The 21,684-nt window shown below is 42.2% G+C and overlaps 1 protein-coding gene across 1 annotated transcript in view; it reads left to right on the forward strand.

Moving 5' to 3' along the window:
* The window catches only part of LOC140723869 (pancreatic secretory granule membrane major glycoprotein GP2-like), a 63,932-nt gene that overhangs the window by 36,930 nt on the left and 5,318 nt on the right, over positions 1 to 21,684 (forward strand). The window contains exons 4-7 of the mRNA XM_073038416.1: positions 1 to 6; positions 16,078 to 16,219; positions 16,541 to 16,617; positions 17,185 to 17,349. The exon at positions 1 to 6 is cut by the window's left edge and continues 36 nt beyond it. Coding sequence (XP_072894517.1) covers positions 1 to 6; positions 16,078 to 16,219; positions 16,541 to 16,617; positions 17,185 to 17,349 — 390 coding nt within the window. The remainder of the gene's footprint in view (positions 7 to 16,077; positions 16,220 to 16,540; positions 16,618 to 17,184; positions 17,350 to 21,684) is intronic.

The following is a 21,684-nucleotide window of genomic DNA, read 5'->3' on the forward strand; positions in this document are numbered from 1 at the left end:
TGCTGGGTAAGTTATTTCCATCAGCAAGGGGAAGTCATGGCAAGGCAAGGGTTAATTAATGTCCAGGCAAAAATGAATCGTAGACAGAGTGCAGACAGCCTGGCGACAAAGGCCTTTAAAGAGCATTGCTCCCATTTTATTTTTTTACAAAACTATAAAATTTTATTCATTCACGAAACACAAATACAGTATCAATGATTTGCAAGATTGTTCACAATTTCAAATTAAAATATGGTTATTCCTAACCACAAAACACACAATTCCCTGGAGGACCCACCGTCCCAGGAAATCCCCCCTGTACCCATAGTGATCACATGCTCCATCTCTACATGATGGTAACCCCAGAAGAGGGACAGGCATTCAGCTCGGGCAGAGCCCTTGACTGCCTGGACCCACGAATGGCCATCTTGGCCAGGTCCAGGAACAAGCCCACCAGTAGATTCTCTGAGTGACCCAACCCCCTCCGTACTGGGTGACCATATATCAGGAGCACAGGGCTGAAGTACAACCAAAACGTGAGCAGCAGCCCCTTCAGATACTCAAACAGGTGCTGCAACTCTCACACTTCATATAAACATTGTACACTGACTCCTCCCGGCCTCACAAAGGACAGGTGAACCGGGTGTCTGCGAAACGGCTCAAAAATCTATTGCACGGCACAGTGGAAAAGTTCACTCAACTTCACTCGCCCCATCATTGAAATGTTCCCACAACCTATGGACTCACTTTCAAGGACTCTTCATCTCATGATCTTGGTATTTATTGTTATTTATTTATCATTATTATTTCTTCTTTTTGTATTTGCACAGTTTGTTGTCTTCTGCACTCTGGTTGAATGGCCTAACTGGTCGGTCTTTCATTGATTCTGTTGTGGTTATTATTCTATAGATTTATTGAGTATGCCACAAGAAAATGAATCTCAGGGTTGTATACGGTCAATATCTGTACTTTGATAATAAATTTACTCTGAACTTTGAAATGCACCTTATGCTATCTGTCAATCTTCTGGAATATGTTTTATAATTAGTTATTCATGGTAATATTACTGGATGTGTTGTTGTGAGTTATATGTACTGTGTTGTACTGTGTTTTGCACCTTGGTCTGGAGGAAGGTTGTTTGGCAGGATACGTGTATGCTGTTGAATGATGATAACCTTGAATGTGAGAGTCCATTTAATCAGTGACAGTAGATTTTATTTATTGCCTGTGTCAAGGAGCAAGAGCAACATATCTCTTCACTGTAATTAATGGGGATAAAAGAACACAATAGATTACAGGAAAGTTACTCATCAAAAGTTCGGCATGTTAAGGGCAAGATCCTAAACAATGTTGCTCAGCAGAGAGATCTTGGGATCCAAGTTCAGAACTCCCAGAATGGCCCAGAGTTCAATAAGGTGGTTAAGAAGGCTTATAAAATGCTGATTTTGTTCGTTGAGACATTGAGATGAAAAGTCAAGAGGTTGTGTTGCAAATTTATAAAACTCTGAATAGGCCACGTCTGGGGTATTGCATACAGTTCGGTCACCTCACTATAGGAAGGATGTTGAGGTTTTGGAGAAGGTGCAGAAGAGGTTTACCAGGATGCTGTCTGGTTTAGAGGGCATGTGCTATCATGAGAGGCTGGCTAAACTTGGGTTGTTTTCTCTGGAGTAGTGGTGACTGAGAGGAAATCAGATAGAGGTTTATAAGATTATTAAAGGTATAGATAGAGTGGACAGAGAGTATCTGTTTCCCAGGGTTGAAATGTCTAATACCAGACTGCATGCATTGATGGTTAAAAGGGGTAGGTGCAAAAGGGATATGAGGGGTAAGTATTTACTCAGAGAGTGGTGGACAGTTGAAATACACTGCCTGGTATGGCGGTAGAGGCAAATACACTATGAGACACGCAAATAGGCACGTGGATGTGAGGAACATGGAATGATAGGATCATTGTCTAAGTAGGAGGGAAATGTTTAAAGTAAAATCAAAGTAAATTTTATTATCAGAGTACATATATCACCAAACACAACTCTGAGATTCATTTCCCTGTGGGTAGACTCAGCAAATCTATAGAATAGTAACGAGAACAGGATCAATGAAAGATCAAGAAGAGTGCAGAAGGCAACTACAGTGCAAATGCAAATAGAAATAAATAGTAATAAATAATGAAAACATAAGACCACAAGACATTAGGCCATTCAACCATTGAGTCTGCTCTGCCATTACATAAGACCTTAAGAGAAAGGAGCAGAAGTCGGCCATTCGGCCCATCGAGTCTGCTCTGCCATTTCATCATGAGCTGATCCAATCTCCCCTTTAGTCCCATTCCCCCGCCTTCTCACCATAACCTTTGATGCCCTGGCTACTCAGATACCTATCAATCCCTGCCTTAAATAAACCCAATGACTTTCCCTCCATTGCTGCCCATGGCAACAAATCCCACAGATTCACCACCCTCTGGCTAAAAAAAATTCTTTGCATCTCTGTTCTGAATGGGCGCCCTTCAATCCTTAAGTCATGCCCTCTCGTACTAGATTCCCCCACCATGGGAAACAACTTTGCCACATCCACTCTGTCCATGCCTTTCAACATTCAAAATGTTTCGATGAGGTCCCCCCTCATTCTTCTAAACTCCAAGTAGTACAGTCCAACAGCGGTTAAACGTTCCTCATATGTTAACTCTCTTATTCCCAGAATCAATCTAGTGAATCTTCTCTGAACCCTCCCCAATGTCAGCACATCCTTTCTTAAATTAAGAGCCCAAAACTGAACACAGTACTCCAAGTGAGGTCTTACCAGTGCATATAGAGCCTCAACATCACATCCCTGCTCCTATACTCTATTCCTCTAGAAATGAATGCCAACATTGCATTCGCCTTCTTCACCACCGACTCAACCTGGAGGTTAACCTTAAGGGTATCCTGCATGAGGACTCCCAAGTCCCGCTGCATCTCAGTACTTTGAACTCTCTCCCCATTTAAATAATAGTCTGCCCGTTTATTTCTTCTACCAAACTGCATGACCGTACACTTCCCGACATCATAATTCATTTGCAACTTCTTTGCCCATTCCCCCAGTCTATCCAAAACTCTCTGCAGACTCTCTGTTTCCTCAGCACTACCGGCCCCTACACCTATCTTTGTATCATCAGCAAACTTAGCCATAAAGCCATCTATTCCATAATCCAAATTGTTGATATACAACATAAAAAGAAGCAGCCCTAACACGGACCCTTGTGCAACACCACTAGTAACCGGCAACCAACCAGAATGGGATCCCTTTATTCCCACTCCGTGTTTCCTGCTGATCAGCCAACACTCTATCCACGTATGTAACTGTCCAGTAATTCCATGAGCTCTTCTCTTGGTCAGCAGACTCATGTGCAGCACCTTGTCAAAGGCCTTCTGAAAATCCAAATACACAACATCCACTGCATCTCCCTTGTCTAGCCTACTTGTAATTTCCTCAAAAAATTGCACTATGTTTGTCAGGCAGGATTTTCCTTTAAGGAAAGCATGCTGAGTTCTGCCTATCTTGTCATATGCCTCCAGGTACTCCATAACTTCCTCCTTGACAATCGACTCCAACAATTTCCCAACCACCAATGTCAAGCTAACAGGTCTATAATTTCCTTTTCGCTTCCTTGCCCCCTTCTTAAATAGCAGAGTGACATTTGCAACCTTCCAGTCCTCCGGAACCAGGCCAGAATCTATCAACTTTTGAAAGATCATTGCTAATGCCTCCGCAATCTCCACTGCTACTTCCGTCAGAACACGAGGGTGCATTCCATCTGGTCCAGGAGATTTATCTACCCTTAGACTATTCAGCTTCCTGAGTACTTTCTCTGTCATAATTGTGATTGTGCATATTTCTCTTCCCTGACAACACTGAGTGTTCAATATACTGCTGATGTCTTCCTCAGTGAAGACTGATGCAAAATACTCGTTCAATTCCTCCGCCATCTCCTTATCTCCCATAACAATTTCTCTAGCATCATTTTCTATCGGTCCTATATCTACTTTCACCTGTCTTTTACTCTTCATATACATGAAAATGCTTTTAAGTATCCTCTTTGATATTATTTGCTAGCTTCCTTTCATAGTTCATCTTTTCCCTCTTAATGACCCTCTTAGTCTCCTTTTGTAGGCTTTTAAAAACTTACCAATCCTCTGTCTTCCCACTAATTTTTGCTTCCTTGTATGCCCGTTCCTTTGCCTTTACTTTGGCTTTGACTTCTCTTGTCAGCCACGGTTGCATCCTTCTTCCATTCAAAAATTTCTTCTTCTTTGGAATATATCTGTCTTGCACCTTCCTCACTTCTCACATAAACTCCAGCCACTGCTGCTCTGCCATCCTTCCCGTTAATGTCCATTTCCAGTCAACCTTGGCCAGTTCCTCTCTCATGCCACTGTAATTTCCTTTACTCCACTGAAATACCGACACATCGGATTTCGGCTTCTCTTTCTCAAATTTCACAGTGAACTCAATCATGTTGTGATCACTGCCTCCTAAGGGTTCCTTCACCTCCATCTCTCTAATCACCTCTGGTTCATTACATAATCTAGTACAGTCGATCCCCTAGTGGGCTCAACAACAGGCTGTTCTAAAAAGCCATCCCATAGACATTCTACAAATTCTCTCTCTTGAGGTCCAGTGCCGACCTGATTTTCCCAAACCACTGGCATATTAAAATCCCCCACAATTATCATAACACTGCCCTTCTGGCAAGCCCTTTCTATTTCGTTTTGTAATTTGTAGTCCACATCCCTGCAGCTGTTTGGAGGCCTGTATATAACTGCCATCAGGGTCCTTTTACCCCTGCGATTTCTTAGCTCAACCCATAAAGATTCTGTACCTTCCGATCCTATGTCAACTCTTTCTAAAGATTTACTATCAGCTCTTACCATTAAAGCCACGCCACCCCCTCTACCTACCTGCCTATCCTTCCGAAACACCGTGTATCATTGGATGTTTAGCTCCCAGAGACATGCATCCTTTAGCCACGTCTCAGTGATGGGCACAATATCATACCTGCCAATCTGTAACTGTACGACAAATTCATCCACCTTATTCCTTATGCTGCGTGCATTGAAGTATAACAACTTAAGTCCAGTATCTGGCACGTTTTGCATTGATCGCACTGCAACTTTATTGCACTGCAGCTCATCCCAATGGCGGAAAATTTGCCCCATCACCTCACTGTCCTTCCTGACATCCTTACTGCTCACTATCATAGACCTATTTCTGTTTTCCCCCTCCTCCGCTCTATCATTCCAGTTCCCACTAACCCTGCCAAATTAGTTTAAATCCTCCCTAATAGCTCTATTGAACCTTCCCGCCAGGATATTGGTCCCCTTTGGGTTCAAGTGTAACCCATCCTTTTTGAACAGGTCATTCTTCCCCCAGAAGAGATCCCAGTGATCCAAAAATCTGAAGCCCTGCCCCCTGCACCAGTCAATCAGCCACGCATTCATCTGCCTGATCCTGCTATTCTTGCCCTCGCTAGCACGTGGCACAGTTAGCAATCCTGAGATTACTACCCTGGAGGACCTGCTTCTCAGCTTCCTTCCTAACTCCCAGAAATCTCTCTTCAGGACCTCCTCCCTTTTTCTATCTAGGTCATTGGTACTAACATGTACCAAGACAGCTGGCTGCTCGCCCTCTCCCTTCAGAATATTCGGGACCCGATATGAGACATCACGTACCCTGGCACCTGGGAGGCAACACACCATGCGGGTATCTCTATCAGGCTCACAGAATCTCCTGTCTGTTCCCCTGACTACGGAATCCCCTATGACTACTGCATTCCACTTCTCCCTCCTTCCCTCCTGCACAACAGCGCCAGGCTCAGTGCCAGAGACCCAGTCACCGTGGCCATTCCCTGTCAGGTCATCCCGCTCAACAGTATCCAAAACGATAAACTTGTTGCTGAGGGGGGCAGCCACAGGTGTGCTCTCCACTATCCAGGCATTTCCCTTCCCTCTCCTGACAGTCACCCAGTTTTCTGACCCCTGTAGCCTAGGGATGACTACCTCCCTGTAGCTCCTGTCTATCACCTCTTCCCTTTCCCTAGTAAGCAGTAGGTCATCAAGCTGCAGCTCCAGATCCCTAACACGGTCTCTGAGGAGCTGCATCTCTGCACCTGGCGCAGGTGTGGCCATCAGGGAGGCGGGACGACTCCCAGCATTCCCACATCTGACACCCCGAACAAAGCACAAACCCTGCGGACATGTTACCTAATTCTACAGGAAGGAAACAAGGAAAAAATAAGTCTACTCACTCACGTACCTCGCCAAACACACGAACTTTTTAAACTGTTAGCTTGTACCGCTAGCTGTGTGAGCCCTGCTGTTCCATCTTCTGCCCGGGCCGATTCGCCAAGGGGAAGAAAGAGCCGATGCCTGACACTCGCCTCTTCCCGTTTCTGCCTAAGCCCGTTGAGCCAACGCCCTACACTCCACTGCCGGCTCCGACCGCTGCCTGCTGTATAGGGTGGTCTTCTTTTTAAACTCTGCATGCTGTCCTGTCTATGTCACACGCGCCTGTGCAGTCTCACCCTTTTTGTACTCCAAGAAGTTTCCAAAAAAGCTGCCTTCTTTCGAAATTCAGCTCTCACGCCGCCCTTCTACTCCCGATCGAAAAAGCATGGCTGATTCTGGATCCCACAACCCCGTACATCTGCCTTCTCGCCATATCCTTTGATGCCCTGAACGATCAACTTCCACCTTAAATATACACATGGACTTGGCCTCCGCCACAATCTGTGGTAGAGCACTCCACAGGTTTACTACTCTCTGGCTAAGGAAATTTCTCTTTACCTCTGTTCTAAAGGGTCACCCCTCAATTTTGAGGCTGTTAGTTCTGTATACCCCCACCGGAGGAAACATCCTCTCCACACCCTCCTTATAAAATAACGAGATAAAGAGTCCTTAAAGGAGATCATTGCTTGTGGGAACATCTCAAGGGATTAGTCTCCTGGTGGCGCTCATGGAGTGAGGTTTATTTGGGCTTTGCTCCATTCCCTTTACCTTTATTACCTGTAGCCACCCTTATTTACTCTCTTTTATACCTACACCAAAAGGTTTATGTCATTGATATACTTTTGGACTTTGACTTTAATTCACTGGAAATGAATACCAGATCACGAGAAGCAAAAAAAGGAAAGGTTCGGATCCGAATGGAAAAAGAGATGGTGATTCTAAACAATCTAAGCAGCCTCCGTTAACGGTTGAAGCAATGTGGAAACTTACAGATGATACACTGACTCAAAAATTTGCCGTGTTTGAAGGAGTTTTAATGACTGTCGATAATTTTAGATCGCTTAAACGTGAAGTTGAACTGCGGCAAGCAACAAATTCAGAACTTGATGAAGGCATTCGGCAAAGACACCGAATAATCACAAACTTTGGAACAAAATTTAGCTTTGATATCTCAACAACAGGATTGTTATAAAACTAAAGTTATCGACCTTGAAAATCGATCTTGAATGCAGAATCCATGGATAATTGGGCTCCCTGAAGATGTTGAGGAGGGTGATCCTATTAAGTTCTTTTCTTAATTTTTATTCGATGTGTTTGGCACAGATGTCCTGGATGACCCTCTATTAATCGACCCTGTCCATTGCTCTTTACGTCCAAAATCTAATCATTCACGGCCAGAAATTATTCGTCTTCATTACGTTCATATCAAGTAGCATCTGATTCGCTTTGCTCGGCGGAAAGGCATGTTTGAATTTAAAGATTTCAAATTCCACTTCATTGAAAATTTCAGCCCCGACGTTACGAAGGAACAAATGGTGTTTAAATCTCTGAAGTCGAAATTTTTTTGAATGGGTTTCAAACCAGCTCTGCTTTTTTTCTGCTCGATTGAGGATCACTCTCTCTGATAATTCCCGTTTTCTCTTCAAGACATTAAATGAAGCTCAAAAATTTTTGACCAGCAAACTTCCTCTACTACGGCCTGACTTGGGTTATTTTTATTTTGGTTTTTACTTAAATTTCTAAGCTATTTACCAGCTGATTGACTGGGTCAGTTAGAATGTGAGGGTTCTCTTTTCTGGTTTGTATTGTAGGTATTTTTTAAAGTACTTTTAGATTAACTTTTCTGTTTCCTTTTGGGATTCTGCTTTTTTTCTTTATTTTTTGAAACTATTTAGTAGATGTTTTTGTGTTTGATTTTTTTTCAGTGGAGAAATATTCTCTCTCTTTTTTTACATTTTAAGATGTCGTTTTGCTTTCTTCTTCCCATAAGACCTTATTTTCTTGCTGCATCATTTTCAATTATTTGTGTGGCTTTTCTTTTTGGTTTGAACTGGAGGTATTTTTAGTATTTCTAGGTCCATTCAGAAATCTGATGGGGTCAGCAGGAGACGCTCATGGAGTGAGCACTGTTTCAGATTCGCTCCATAACCTTTACTTTTTTTAACCTATGATCACCCTTATTTAACTTATTTTTACCTACACCAAAAGATTCTTGCTACTTTTTTGGACTTATCTTTAAGAGTTTATTGTGAATTTTTGGAGAAATGGCTCTTAGATCTAAAGGGCGAGAAACTGGGAAAAATCCTAACGGAAACGGAAAAAAGCAGATTGATCCTAAACGTACTGAATTGACTTATGAAATGTTATTGGAGGTCTTAAATGAAAAATTTGAAGAACAACGACTTATTTTTAAACAAGATATAAAGGCTTTTCAAGATTATATGGATAAGACGGATTCAGTAGTTAACCAGCAGCAAGTTCTAATCGTAACTTTGCAAGAAGATGCTCGGAAGCGAGATTTGATAATTGAAAAACTGGAGTAAAACTTACTTTCGGCGATTAAACAAGTGGAAACACTTAAAGCCAAGAGTGTCGACTTTGAGAACCGGTCCAGAAGACAGAACCTACACATTCTTGGTCTCACGGAAGGTATTGAACAAGGGGACCCCTCGAAGTACTTTGCTCAACTTTTAAAGGATGCGTTCCCTTCTGTATTTCCAGACAGTCCTCCGTTACTCGATCGCGCTCACAGAATTATGCATCGATCAACAAGTGCTTCAGCTAAACCACCGGTTGTAATTGTCCGATTTCACTATGTGCATGTTAAAGAGCAACTTATTCGTGTGGCTCGGCGTGTAGGGATGGTCAAATTTCAAGATCACAGCTTCCGTTTAGTAGAAGATTTTAGTCCAGAAGTAATGAAGGCAAGGCTTCTTTTTAAACCTCTGATGTCTGAATGTTATGAGAAAAATCTTAAACCTGCGCTCTTATACCCTGCGAAGCTCAGAATATCGCCTCCGAATGCTCCACGACGAGTTTTCCTTTCTACTTCTGATGCGAGAAGCTTTCTGAATGAGAACTTCCCTACTGCTACGGATTCTCATTCCTAATAAATGAGTGATTTTGATCGTGCAAGATGGTTTTTATTTCCAAAACCAGATTTTGTTTTTGGCTATTGGTGTAGGTTTACTTTATATTTTATACTCTAGTTAAAGTTTTTTTTTTACTTACTAATCTTGTTATTTTACTTACTTCAACCACTGTACTTTATCTTTGGTTATTATTATTAATCCTTTGAAGGTGAATTTTTTTTTACTAAGATGCCGGTTTCTTCTCTAAAATATTTTTGGTTTTTTTTTTTATTTCGCCATTTTTTTTTATCTCTCGTCTTCTTCCTATAATGCATCTCTTATCACAGTTTAAAGTTTTTTTGGTATTTGGGTTTTTAACCCGATTTATAAGTTACTAGTGATTATATTCTTTTTGGGTTTTTTTACGATTAATTATATTAAGAAGTTTGGTTTTAGTATAGTGATTATTATTTCTTTAGAGTTTGGGTGCATCTTTTTTTTATCCTTTATATACGGAGTTGTCTTCTGCTGATATGGGGGTAGAGTTAGTTTCATTTTTCCTTTTTTCCAGCCTATCCCTGGCTGGGATGGACTTTTTTCTTCTTGAGTGGGGGGTGGGATGTCTTTTTCTAAATCTTATGGTTCTTACACTAGTTTTTTTTAGTTTTTTCATTTTGGGCTGATTTCAAACTACAAAAATGTCCGCTATGTCGTCACTTCCGGGTCCGCCCCTTATTTTTGTTCCTCTTCCGGGTGCATGAGTTCATAATTTGGTTAACCCTTTATATATCAAGGGGTTGATTTCAGAAATATGGCTCAGACTATTAATTTTGTCTCTTGGAATACTAATGGCTTAAACCATCCGATTAAACGGAAAAAGATTTTCAAAGTATTCCAAAGGCTTAATGCTCATATTATTTTTGTACAAGAAACTCATGTGAGGAAAGCGGACAATTATCGCTTTTTTAGGTTTTGGAAGGATCAACAGTATCATTCGAATTCGAATGCCAAAGTAAAGGGAGTTTCAATTTTTATTGACTCCTCTATTGCATTTGTCCAACATGATATGGTCCAACGAATGGTAGATTTTTGTTAATTACTGGCTTACTTTTTAACAAAAAGGTTGCTATGGTTAATGTTTATGCTCCAAATGTGGATTGTCCCGATTTTTTTAAGTCCTTATTTACTTCTTTACCTAATCTAAATGAATATAAGTTAATAATGGGTGGTGACTTTAATTGTTGTTTAAATCCTTTGATGGACAAATCTATATCTACTCAGACTTTACCTAATAAGTCGGCCACTTGTATTAACTCTTTTTTGACTGATAATGGAATTTTTGATATTTGGAGATTTCGGCATTCTAAGGACAAAGAGTTTTCATTTTTCTCACATGTTTATCATTCCTATTCGAGAATTGATTTTTTTTTACTTTTGTTTTATTCCATCAGTAATTGGTTGTAATTATGATATTATAGCCATCTCTGACCATGCTCCATTAAAACTTTCTACTAAATTTACGGATACAGCTTCTAGTGCTAGACAATGGCGATTTGACTCTACCTTATTGCATGATCCGGATTTTATTAAATTTATGAAGGAACAGATCGACTTCTTCTTTTCAACTAATTCCACGGAGGATATTTCTTGCAGAACACTTTGGGACACTTTTAAAGCATATATACATGGACAGATTATCTCCTATTCTGTTGGTCTGAGAAAACGTATTAAGATGGAAACTCTTTTATATTTTGATAAAGTTAAAGAGATTGACAAGAAATATTCGATTACTCCTAGCAAGGAGCTTTACAAACAAAGGGTTGAACTTCAAACGGAACATAGTTTATTACTTACATCTTCGATTGAAAATCAATTAATGAAAACCAGAGCTGATTTTTATATACATAGTGATAAATTGGGTAAACTGTTAGCTAGTCAATTGAAGAATGCTTTGGTTAAACGTCAAATTACTAAGATCCGTCAGCAGAATGGGGATCTGACAGTTAACCATGATGAGATAAATAAATCATTTCAAGATTTTTATACCTTCCTGTATCATTCCGAATTCCCTCATGATCGTAATACCATGTGTGATTTTCTTGGGAAATTGAATTTTCCAAAATTATCATCAGATGATCTTTCAATATTAGAAACTCCTATTACGGATGCAGAAATTAAAGGGTTTATTTCCTCTATGAATTCTGGGAAAGCACCAGGTTCAGATGGGTATACAGTAGAATTTTTTAAATGTTTTTCCGCTACTCTTTCTCCTTGGTTATGCAGGGTTTTTGAAGAAGCAATGAGATTGGGCAATCTGCCACAATCTTTTTATAGAACCTCCATTTCTTTAATACTGAAGAAAGATAAAGACCCTACTGACTGTGCATCCTATAGACCAATATCTTTATTGAATGTAGTTTCCAAGATCTTTTCCAAGTTACTGGCATCCAGGCTGGAGAAGGTATTACCCCAAATTATTTCGGAAGATCAAATCGGTTTTATTAAAAATCGCTATTCTTTTTTCAATGTTAGGAGATTATTGAATATTGTTTATACTCCTTCACATAGCACTTCAGAATGTGTTATTTCATTAGATGCGGAGAAAGCATTTGATAGAGTTGAATGGCCATACTTATTTTATGTGCTTGAGAAGTTTAATTTTAGTCCGACATTCATTTCCTGGATTAAACTGATATATCATACTCCAGTAGCCTCGGTGCTTACTAACAATCTAAGATCTCCCTTTTTTCGTTTATTTCGGGGTACTAGACAAGGCTGTCCTCTTAGTCCATTATTATTTGATATTGCTTTAGAACCCTTGGCAATTGCTATCAGAGAATCACAGAACATTTTTGGCATTAATCTTGGGACAGATATATATAAGTTATCATTATATGCAGATAATTTATTATTATTTATTTCTGATCCTGAGAAATCCATTCCTGCAGTTTTATCATTGTTGGCTCAATTTAGTGATTTTTCCGGGTATAAATTAAATCTTAATAAGAGTGAATTGTTTCCTTTAAATAGACAGGTTCCAATTTTAATTAGTTAATGACTCTTTTATGTACTTAGGGTTTAAAATCACAAAAAACTATAAAGACTTATTTAAGGTTAATTTTTTACCCTTAATTGATCAAATTAAATGTTTGTTTCCTAAATGGTCACCACTATCTTTATCTCTGATAGGTCGGATTAATGCTATTAAGATGGTTATTTTACCCAAGATTATATATATATTTCAAGCGGTACCAATTTTTATTCCGAAATCTTATTTTGATAATGTTGATTCAAAAAATTCCTCATATATATGGCAGAATAAAAATCCTAGCTTAGGTAAAATATATTTACAGAAGGCAAAGAAGGAAGGTGGATTGGCATTGCCTAATTTTAGATTTTATTATTGGGCAGTTAATATCCGATATTTGATATGTTGGTTAAAGGATTGGGATATATCTTTTAGCCCTCATTGGGTGAACTTGGAAATTAAATCTGTACAAGGATTTGCATTGGGTTCTATTTTAGGGACTTCTCTTCCCTTTGCTCTTTCTAAATTGCCGAAACGAATTGACAACCCGATAGTTAAACATACTTTACGTATATGGTTTCAATTTCGGAATTTTTTTGGGTTGACTCAGTTTGTTTTAAATATTCCTATTGTATCCAATTGTTTTTTTTATCCTTCTATTATCGGCCAAGCTTATTCAGCTTGGAAGACTAAAGGATTACTACGATTTTCCGATTTATTTTTGGATAATTGTTTTATGTCTTTTGAGCAATTATCTAATAAATATAATTTGCCTAGATTTCATTTTTTTAGATATTTACAGATTAGGAATTTCTTAAATACTGTACTTCCTACTTTTCCAAATTTTGTGTCTTCAGGTATTTTGGAGAATTTGTTTGAACTAAATCCTTTTCAGAAAGGGCTAATATCAAAACTTTACAATATAATTATGAAGATACGTTCAGAGCCCTTTTATAAGACTAAAAATGATTGGGAAAGAGAACTTAACCTTATTATCCCTATTGAGAATTGGGATAAAATTCTTCAATTAGTTAATACATCATCTATATGTGCTAAACATTCATTAATACAGTTTAAAGTTGTGCACAGGGCTAATATGTCCAAGGATAAATTGGCTTGTTTTTATTCCTATATAAATCCTATTTGTGACAGATGTCATTCTGAGACAGCGTCTTTAACTCATATGTTTTGGTCGTGTCCGCTTTTGAAAAAATATTGGGAAGATATTTTTGATATTATTTCTGCGGTATTGAACATTGATTTACAACCTCATCCTATTACTGCAATTTTTGGTTTACCAGTGATGGACTCACTCCATTTATCCTCTTCCGCTTGTCGAATGATTGCATTTCTTACATTAATGGCTAGAAGATCTATTTTGTTGAATTGGAAAGAAATTAATCCTCCTACCGTATTTCATTGGTTTTCTCAAACTATGTTATGTTTAAATTTAGAAAAAATAGAAGTGTTGTATTTGATACTTCTATTAAATTTGAAAAGATATTGAGACCATTTATTCAATATTTTCATATGATGTAATATGACCCTGTTCCAAGCCTATTTGTTTTTCCAGTTTTGATTGTATATATGTTGAGAGGATCGGAGTTGACGACACTGATGACTTTCTATTGTCGCGAGATATTATAAACAGCCCCTTTTTTCTGTTTTTTCTTTTTCTCTTTTTTCTTTTTTTGTTCTTTGTCTCTATTAGTTATTAGATTAGTTTTTCTTTTGCATATTTTTTCTTTTTTCTGTTTTTAAAAAATATATATATTATGATATACCTAGGTTTGACTTGTTCATTTGTATATTGTATCGTTCATGATTTGGGAATACTCATTTATACTGTAATCATTGCTTATGTATTCTTTCATGTTTAGTTGGAAAGTGTATGTTTGTAATCCCATTATCTATGTATCATTTTATTTTGTTGATATTAATAACAATAATAAAAAGATTAAAAAAGAAAAGAAATCTGATGGTGGAGGAGAAGAAGCTGTTCCTGAAATGTTGAGTGTGTGTTTTCAGGCTCCTGTCCCTCCTCTCTGATGGTGGTAATAGGAAGAGGGCATGACCTGGGTGGTGGGGTCCTGACTGATGGATACTGTCTTTGTTGATTTCTATTGCACATTTGTTGCTTGTCAGTCTTTGTTTGTGTGTAGTTTTTCATTGATTCTATTGTATTTCTTTGTTCCACTGTGAATGCCGGGAAGAAGCTGAATCTCAGGGTATTATATAGTAATATGTAGCGCAACACACACACACAATGCTGGGGAAACTCAGCAGGTCAGGCAGCATCTATGGAAATGAATAGTTAGTTGATGATTTGGGCCAAGACACCTCTTTAGGACTGAGAGGGCAGGGGGAAGATGCCAGAACAAAGGTTGGGGGTGGGGCAGAGTGGTTAGCTGGAAGCTGACAGGTAAAGCCAGGTGGGTGGGAAGGTCAAGGGCTGGAGAAGAAAGAAACTGATAGGAGAGGAGAGCGAATACAATTGGAGAAACGGAAAGAGGAGGAGACCCAGGGGAAAGTTTGAAGCAGGTGAGAAGTAAAAGATCAGAATGGGAATATAGAAAGGGAGTGGAGTAAATTTTGTTCACCGGAAAATGAAATCGATATTCATACCATCAGGTTGGAGGGTACCCAGATGGAATATGAGGTGTTGCTCCTCCACCTTGAGGGAGGCCTCATCTTGGCACAAGATGTGCCTCCACCACGTCTGTTCTCAGGATGTGGTTTCCATTCCAGGGTATCAGAGATGTCCTCCTGCTTTAAAGAATGGGGTTTCCCTCCCTCTACTATTGATGTTTCCCTCACCCTTATCTCCTCTATTTCCCATACATCTGCACTCACTCCATCTTCCTGAGTCCCTCATCCTCACCTACTACCTCTTCCGCCTCCACATCCAACACATTATCCTCCACAATTTCCTCAATCTCCAAAGGGACCCGACTGCTAAACATATCCTTTCCTCCCCCTGCCCACCACTGTCTGCAGGGATTGCTCTCTCCATGATGTCCCTCCTCCCTCCACTAATCTCCCTCCAGGCACTTATCCCTGCACCTGCCCATTCACCTCCTCCCTCACCTTCATTGACGGCCCCAAACACTCCTTCTAGGTGAGGCATCACTTCGCTGAATCTTTCGGAGCTGTCTATTGTTCCCAATGTGGTCTCCTCTACATTGGAGAGACTCGTTGTAAACTGGGGGACTGCTTCTCAAGCATCTCCACACCATCTGCCATAAACGGGATTTCCTGATGGTCAAACATTTAAATTCCGATTTCCAATCCCTTTCCAATGTTGTTGATCTATAGCCTTGTCTTGTGTCAAGATGAATCCTCTTAAAGTCGAGGAGCAACACCTTATATTCCTTCTGCGTTGCCTCCAACCTAATGCTACGAATATCGATTTCTCCTTCCGGTGAACAAAATTCTCCTCCCCCTTCGTCTATTCCCTAATGTGACATTTTACTTCTTAGCACCAAACTATTACTTCCCCCTGGGTCTCCTCCTCCTGCCATTTCTCCTATTGTCCACTCTCCTCTCTGATCAGATTCTGTCTTCTCCAGCCCTTGACCTTTCCCACCCACTTGGCCTCACCTATCACCTTCCAGCTAGTCTCCCTCCCCTCCCCCCACCATTTAGTTCAGGATGGGGGTTGTGGTTGGCAGAGAAAGAGGATGGGGAAAGTGAGCTGTACATTAACACTGAACATCGTTCTGTCCCTCAATCACAGACTCCGCACTCGGTGATCCGTGTGTAAATCACACCGTCCTGGATCAGCCCTGGAGGAGCATAAATTGTTACAACACTGAATGCACCGGAGGACGATTGATGGATGATGGAAATCTTGAAGTGGGTTGGTACAGATTTAACAGGTAAAGTGAGGAGATCATCACTGAGAAACTGGACACAGATGGGGAATGTAAACAGGGGAACAAGGGGTGTGTGAATGGGAAATGCAGGGAGACCAGGATCATCAGTGACTACACTGAGATGGGGAGTAAACACAGGGAGAGGGGAGATCCCACATTCTCGGGGTAGAGAACAGGAAGAGGTACAACAGACTGGGAATTCCCAGGATTGGTGGGGTTATTGACCAGAGACAGGGTACGGACAGGGTGAGTCTAACTTCCCATGTCTCTCTGAGTGAATAAACTCCCTCAGATCAGGGACTGACTCTCTGATTGTTGTTTCAGTTCCAGAGGATGGACGATTCCCGAGACGGTCGTTCCACGGTATCACTGCTCCGGGAATTACCCAGGGTGGTTAAACGGTAGGGTCAGAGTTTACATCAGTGGGGCTCAGTTATTTTTGGGGAGTGTCAAACTGATGATCAGGATCTCTTCAGAGGGCCCTAGCATGGACACAGAACCGCATCTCCCTGAGAGGTCTCCCCACAGTCACTCAGACCGCTGTACGGTCCTGTATCATCATGGAGTCCGGTGGAGGAGTGACAACTTCCTGGAGTTGGGTTACAGAACTGATCTGCCCACTGATCCCATTCTGGATACGATCCGGAGGAGTTTCAAAGACCCCAGACTCATTTCAGTGGTGGGGAAACCTTCAGGGAGTTGGGGGAGTCTGCAGACATCATTGTTCACCAATTCGTGGGATAAATTAACGGTTGCCATGGTAACATAGCGGTTAGCGCGTCACTATTAAAGCCTGGGGTGTCGGATTTCAGAGTTCAATTCGTGTCATCTGTAAGGAGTCTCTGTCCGTCCTCCCCATGGAATGCATGGGTTACCCCCGGGTTCTACGGTTTCCTCCCACTGTCCAAAGACATACCAGGTACTGTGGGACCGAGTACATTTTACAGTGTTTATAAATCTCATTCCAGGTCCCCATCCCAACGTGGGAGAGGGGGAGGTGACCAGGACTGTCTGCTTCACTGTCGGCGAAAACACCCGTTCTGGGAGCCGAGAGATCAGGGTGAAAAACTGCTCCGGTTACTTTGTGTATTGGCTGTGGCCGACACCCTGGAGTAACGCTGTGTACTGTACAGGTAGGTCACCGTTCCCCAGTGACACAGTAGTGTGGTAGTTGTGGGGAAATTCTGGGACATCCTGAGTCACCAACACACACCACGGGCTGAGTTTTCCAGTCGGCTGCCCTGCCCGTGGTCTGTGATCACCTTTCCCGTTTCCCCCTTTCACACCGGGGTCAGAATGAAACTGCCCAGTCTGACCTGTGACAGAGATCATAGAACACAGAACAGTACAGCACAGCACAGGCCCTTCAGCCCACAATGCTGTGTCAGCTGCCGGGAGAGAGTCTACCCATCCCCTGGAGTGAGGGAGGGTGAGGCTGACAGGAAATGGAGGGAGCAGTGGTGAGAGCGAGGGGAGAGGGGGGAGTGATGTACCAAGCGGAGAGGGAGATGGAGGGAGACCGAGGGGAGAGGAAGATAAGGAGAGACCAAGGGGAGAGGAAGACAGAGAGTGGCCCAAGTAAGGGAAGATAGGGAGAGGCAAAGGGGAGAATGTTAGAGGCCGAGTGTAGGGGGCGATAGGGGAGAGGCTGAGTGAGGGAATGGGAGGCCGAGTGGAGGGGGAGTTAGCGGAGAGGCGGAGGGAATGGGGAGACAGGGAGAGGCCGAGGGGAGGGGAAGACATGGAGAGGCTGAGGGGTGAAGGTGACAAGGAGAGGCTGAGGGGTGTGGGAGACGGGGATGCCAAGGGGTGAGGGGACATGGAGAGGCTGAGAGGAGTCAGAAAGGGAGGGGCTGAGGGGAGTGGAAGGTAGGCGAGATGGCGAGTCTGTGGGGAGAGCGCGAGGCAGCGAGGGTCCGAGGGGAGAGCGCGAGGCAGCGAGGGTCCGAGGGGAGAGCACGAGTTGGCGAGGGTCCGAGGGGAGAGCGTGATGCAGTGAGGCTCTAAAGGAGAGCGTGAGGCGGTGAGAGTAGAAAGAGACCGCGGCGGGAGCGAGTTGTGGTGTGACTGTGAGTTGACTATGGAATGGAGACACTGAGGAGAGAGGGAATTGGGGAAATACTGATGGTGGAGGGTCATAGGGAGTGCGAGTGGAAAGGGAGGTAGAGTGCGACTTGGGAGGGAAGGTAGGGTAAGACCAGAGGGGGTGCTGGTAAGGAGAAATTGAAGGGAGGCAGAGGGAGGAATTAGTGAGGTATGGAGATTCCGAGGGGAGAGGGAGGTAGGGAGAGGCTGAGGCCTACATATGGTAGGGAAAGACTGAGGGGAGAACATGAGGAGAGACCAAGGTTAGTGGGTGTTGGTGTGAGACCGAGAATAGAGGGAGGGGAACACCAAGGAGAGATTTTATCTGCAATTTGAGAAGGATAAGGGCTGATCGGAGGTGTCAGTGTTGCAGTTGAATAGGGGAGACTATGGAGCCATGAGGGAGGAGCTGGTCAAAGTTAACTGGACGGATATCCTAGCAGAAAAGACAGTGGAACAGCAATGGCAGGTATTTTTGGGAATAATGCACAAGGTGCAACATCAGTTCATCCCCCGGAGAAGGAAGGATTCAAAGGGGGGAAAGGGGCCACAGTGGTTGACAAAGGAAGTCAGAGGTTGCATAGCATTAAAAAAAAGGAAGTATGACAGAGCTAAGGTGAGTGGGAGGACAGATGATTGGGAAATTTTTAAGGAACAACAGAACTTAATTAAAAAGGCAATACGGGGAGAAAAAATGAGGTACGAACGCAAGCTAGCCAGGAATATAAAGGAGGATAGCAAAAGCTTTTTTAGGGATGTGAAGAGAAAGAAGAAAGTTAAGAACAATGCTGGGCCCTTGAAGAATGAATTGGGTGAAATTGTTATGGGAAACAGAGAAATGGCAGAAGAATTTAATAAGTACTTTAGATCTGTCTTCACTAGGGAAGACACAAGCAATCTCCCAGATATATGGATGGGCCAAGGACATAGGGTAACAGTGGAAATGAAATAGATTGACATCAGGAAGGAAACGGTGATGAGTAGACTGATCGGACTGAAGGCTGACAAATCCCCAGGTCCAGATGGTCTGCATCCTAGGGTACTAAAGGAGGTGGTCCTGGAAATTGAGGATGCATTGGTAATCATTTCCCAATGTTCCTTAGATTCAGGATCAGTTCCTGAGGATTGGAGAATGGCTAATATTATTCTACTTTTTAAGAAAGGAGGGAGGGAGAAAACAGAGAACTATCGTCCTGTCAGCCTAAAATCAATAGTGGGGAAGATGCTAGAGTCCATTATTAAAGATGAAATAGTGGCATATCTAGATAGCAGTGATAGGATTGGGCCGAGCCAGCATGGATTTACCAAGGGCAAATCATGCTTGACTAATCTATTGGAGTTTTTCGAGGATGTAACCAGGAAGTTAGACAAGGTAGATCCAGTGGATGTAGTGTACCTCGATTTTCAGAAGGCATTTGATAAGGTCCCACATAGGAGATTGTTGGGTAAAATCAGAGCTCATGGCATTGGGGGGAAGATATTGACATGGATAGAAAACTGGATGGCATATAGAAAGCAAAGGGTAACGGTGAATGGGTGTTTCTCGGAATGGCAGGTGGTGACTAGTGGGGTGCCACAGGGCTCGGTATTGGGACCACAGCTGTTTATGACTTACATAAACGATTTAGATGAAGGCAGTGAGAATAACATCAGCAAGTTTGCTGATGATACTAAGCTGGGTGGCAGTGTGACATGTGATAAGGATGTTAGGAGAATTCAGGGTGACTTGGATAGGCTGAGTGAGTGGGCAGATACTTGGCAGATGACGTTTAATGTGAATAAGTGTGAGGTTATCCACTTTGGGAGTAAGAACAGGAAGGCAGATTATTATCTGAATGGTGTAGAGTTAGGTAAGGGAGAAATACAAAGAGATCTAGGAGTACTTGTTCATCAGTCACTGAAGGTGAATGAGCAAGTGCAGCAGGCAGTGAAGAAGGCTAATGGAATGTTGGCCTTTATTACAAAGGGAATGGAGTACAAGAGCAAGGAAATCCTTTTGCATTTGTACAGGGCCCTGGTGAGACAACACATGGAGTATTGTGTACAGTTTTGATCTCCAGGGTTAAGGAAGGACATCCTGGCTATAGAGGAAGTGCAGCGTAGATTCACGAAGTTAGTTCCTGGGATGTCCGGACTGTCTTACGCAGAGAGGTTAGAGAGACTGGGCTTGTACATGCTGGAATTAAGGAGATTAAGAGGGGATCTGATTGCAACATATAAGATTATTAAGGGATTGGACAAGATAGAGGCAGGAAATATGTTCCAGATGCTGGGAGAGTCCAGTACCAGAAGGCATGGTTTGAGAATAAGGGGTAGGTCATTTAGGATAGAGTTAAGGAAAAACTGCTTCTCCCAGAGAGTTGTGGGGGTCTGGAATGCACTGCCTCGGAAGGCAGTGGAGGCCAATTCTCTGGATGCTTTCAAGAAGGAGCTAGATGGGTATCTTATGGATAGGGAAATCAAGGGATATGGGGACAAGGCAGGAACCCGGTATTGATAGTAGATGATCAGCCATGATCTCAGAATGGCGGTGCAGGCTCGAAGGGCCGAATGGTCTACTTCTGCACCTATTGTCTATTGTCTATTGAGAGAGGGAGGTAGCGAAGGAGCTGTGGTTAGTTTGAGACTGAGGGAAGAGGGATGTACGCAGACACTAAAGGGATGCACAGGCTGGGGTAGTCCGAGGGGAGAAGCAAGTAGCGAGAGAGGGGAGATGACGAGATCGAGGTGTGAAGGAAGTAGGGAGAAACTGAGGAGAGAGGGGGTTCGTAAAAGTCAGGGAGATGGAGATAGAGAGAGACTTTGGAGGGAGACGGAGAATTGAATTGACTTTATTTCTTACATCCTTCACGTAAATGAGGAGTAAAAATCTTTACGTTACGTCTCTGTCTGAAGGGGCAAAGTGCAATATATAGTAATTTGTAATAAATAATACAGGTGTCCCACGATTTACGAATGTTTGTTTGCGCCACTTCACTTATACAAAAGATCTACATTTGTAACCTGTTTTCACATTACAAAGAGGATTTTCGCTTTTACGAATTCTCCCCCCATATAAATTAATGGTTCTTCGACTTACGCCATTTCGGTTTAAGAAAGGTTTTGTAGGAACGCGCTACCTTTGTAAAGGAGGGGACACCTGTATGTAGAACAGGACAGTCAATATAGCATTAAAATGCAGTTGTATCAGTATGAATTAATCAGTCTGATGTCCTGGTTGAAGAAGCTGTCCCGGAGCCTGTTGGTCCTGGCGTTTATGCTGCGGTACCATTTCCCGGATGGTAGCAGCTGGAACAGTTTGTGGTTGGGGTGACTCGGGTCCCCAATGATCCCTCGGGCCCTTTTTACACACCTGTCACTGTAAATGTCCTGAATAGTGGGAA

The sequence above is a fragment of the Hemitrygon akajei genome, unplaced genomic scaffold (genome assembly GCF_048418815.1).
Source record: "Hemitrygon akajei unplaced genomic scaffold, sHemAka1.3 Scf000142, whole genome shotgun sequence".
NCBI classification, from domain to species: Eukaryota; Metazoa; Chordata; class Chondrichthyes; order Myliobatiformes; family Dasyatidae; genus Hemitrygon; species Hemitrygon akajei.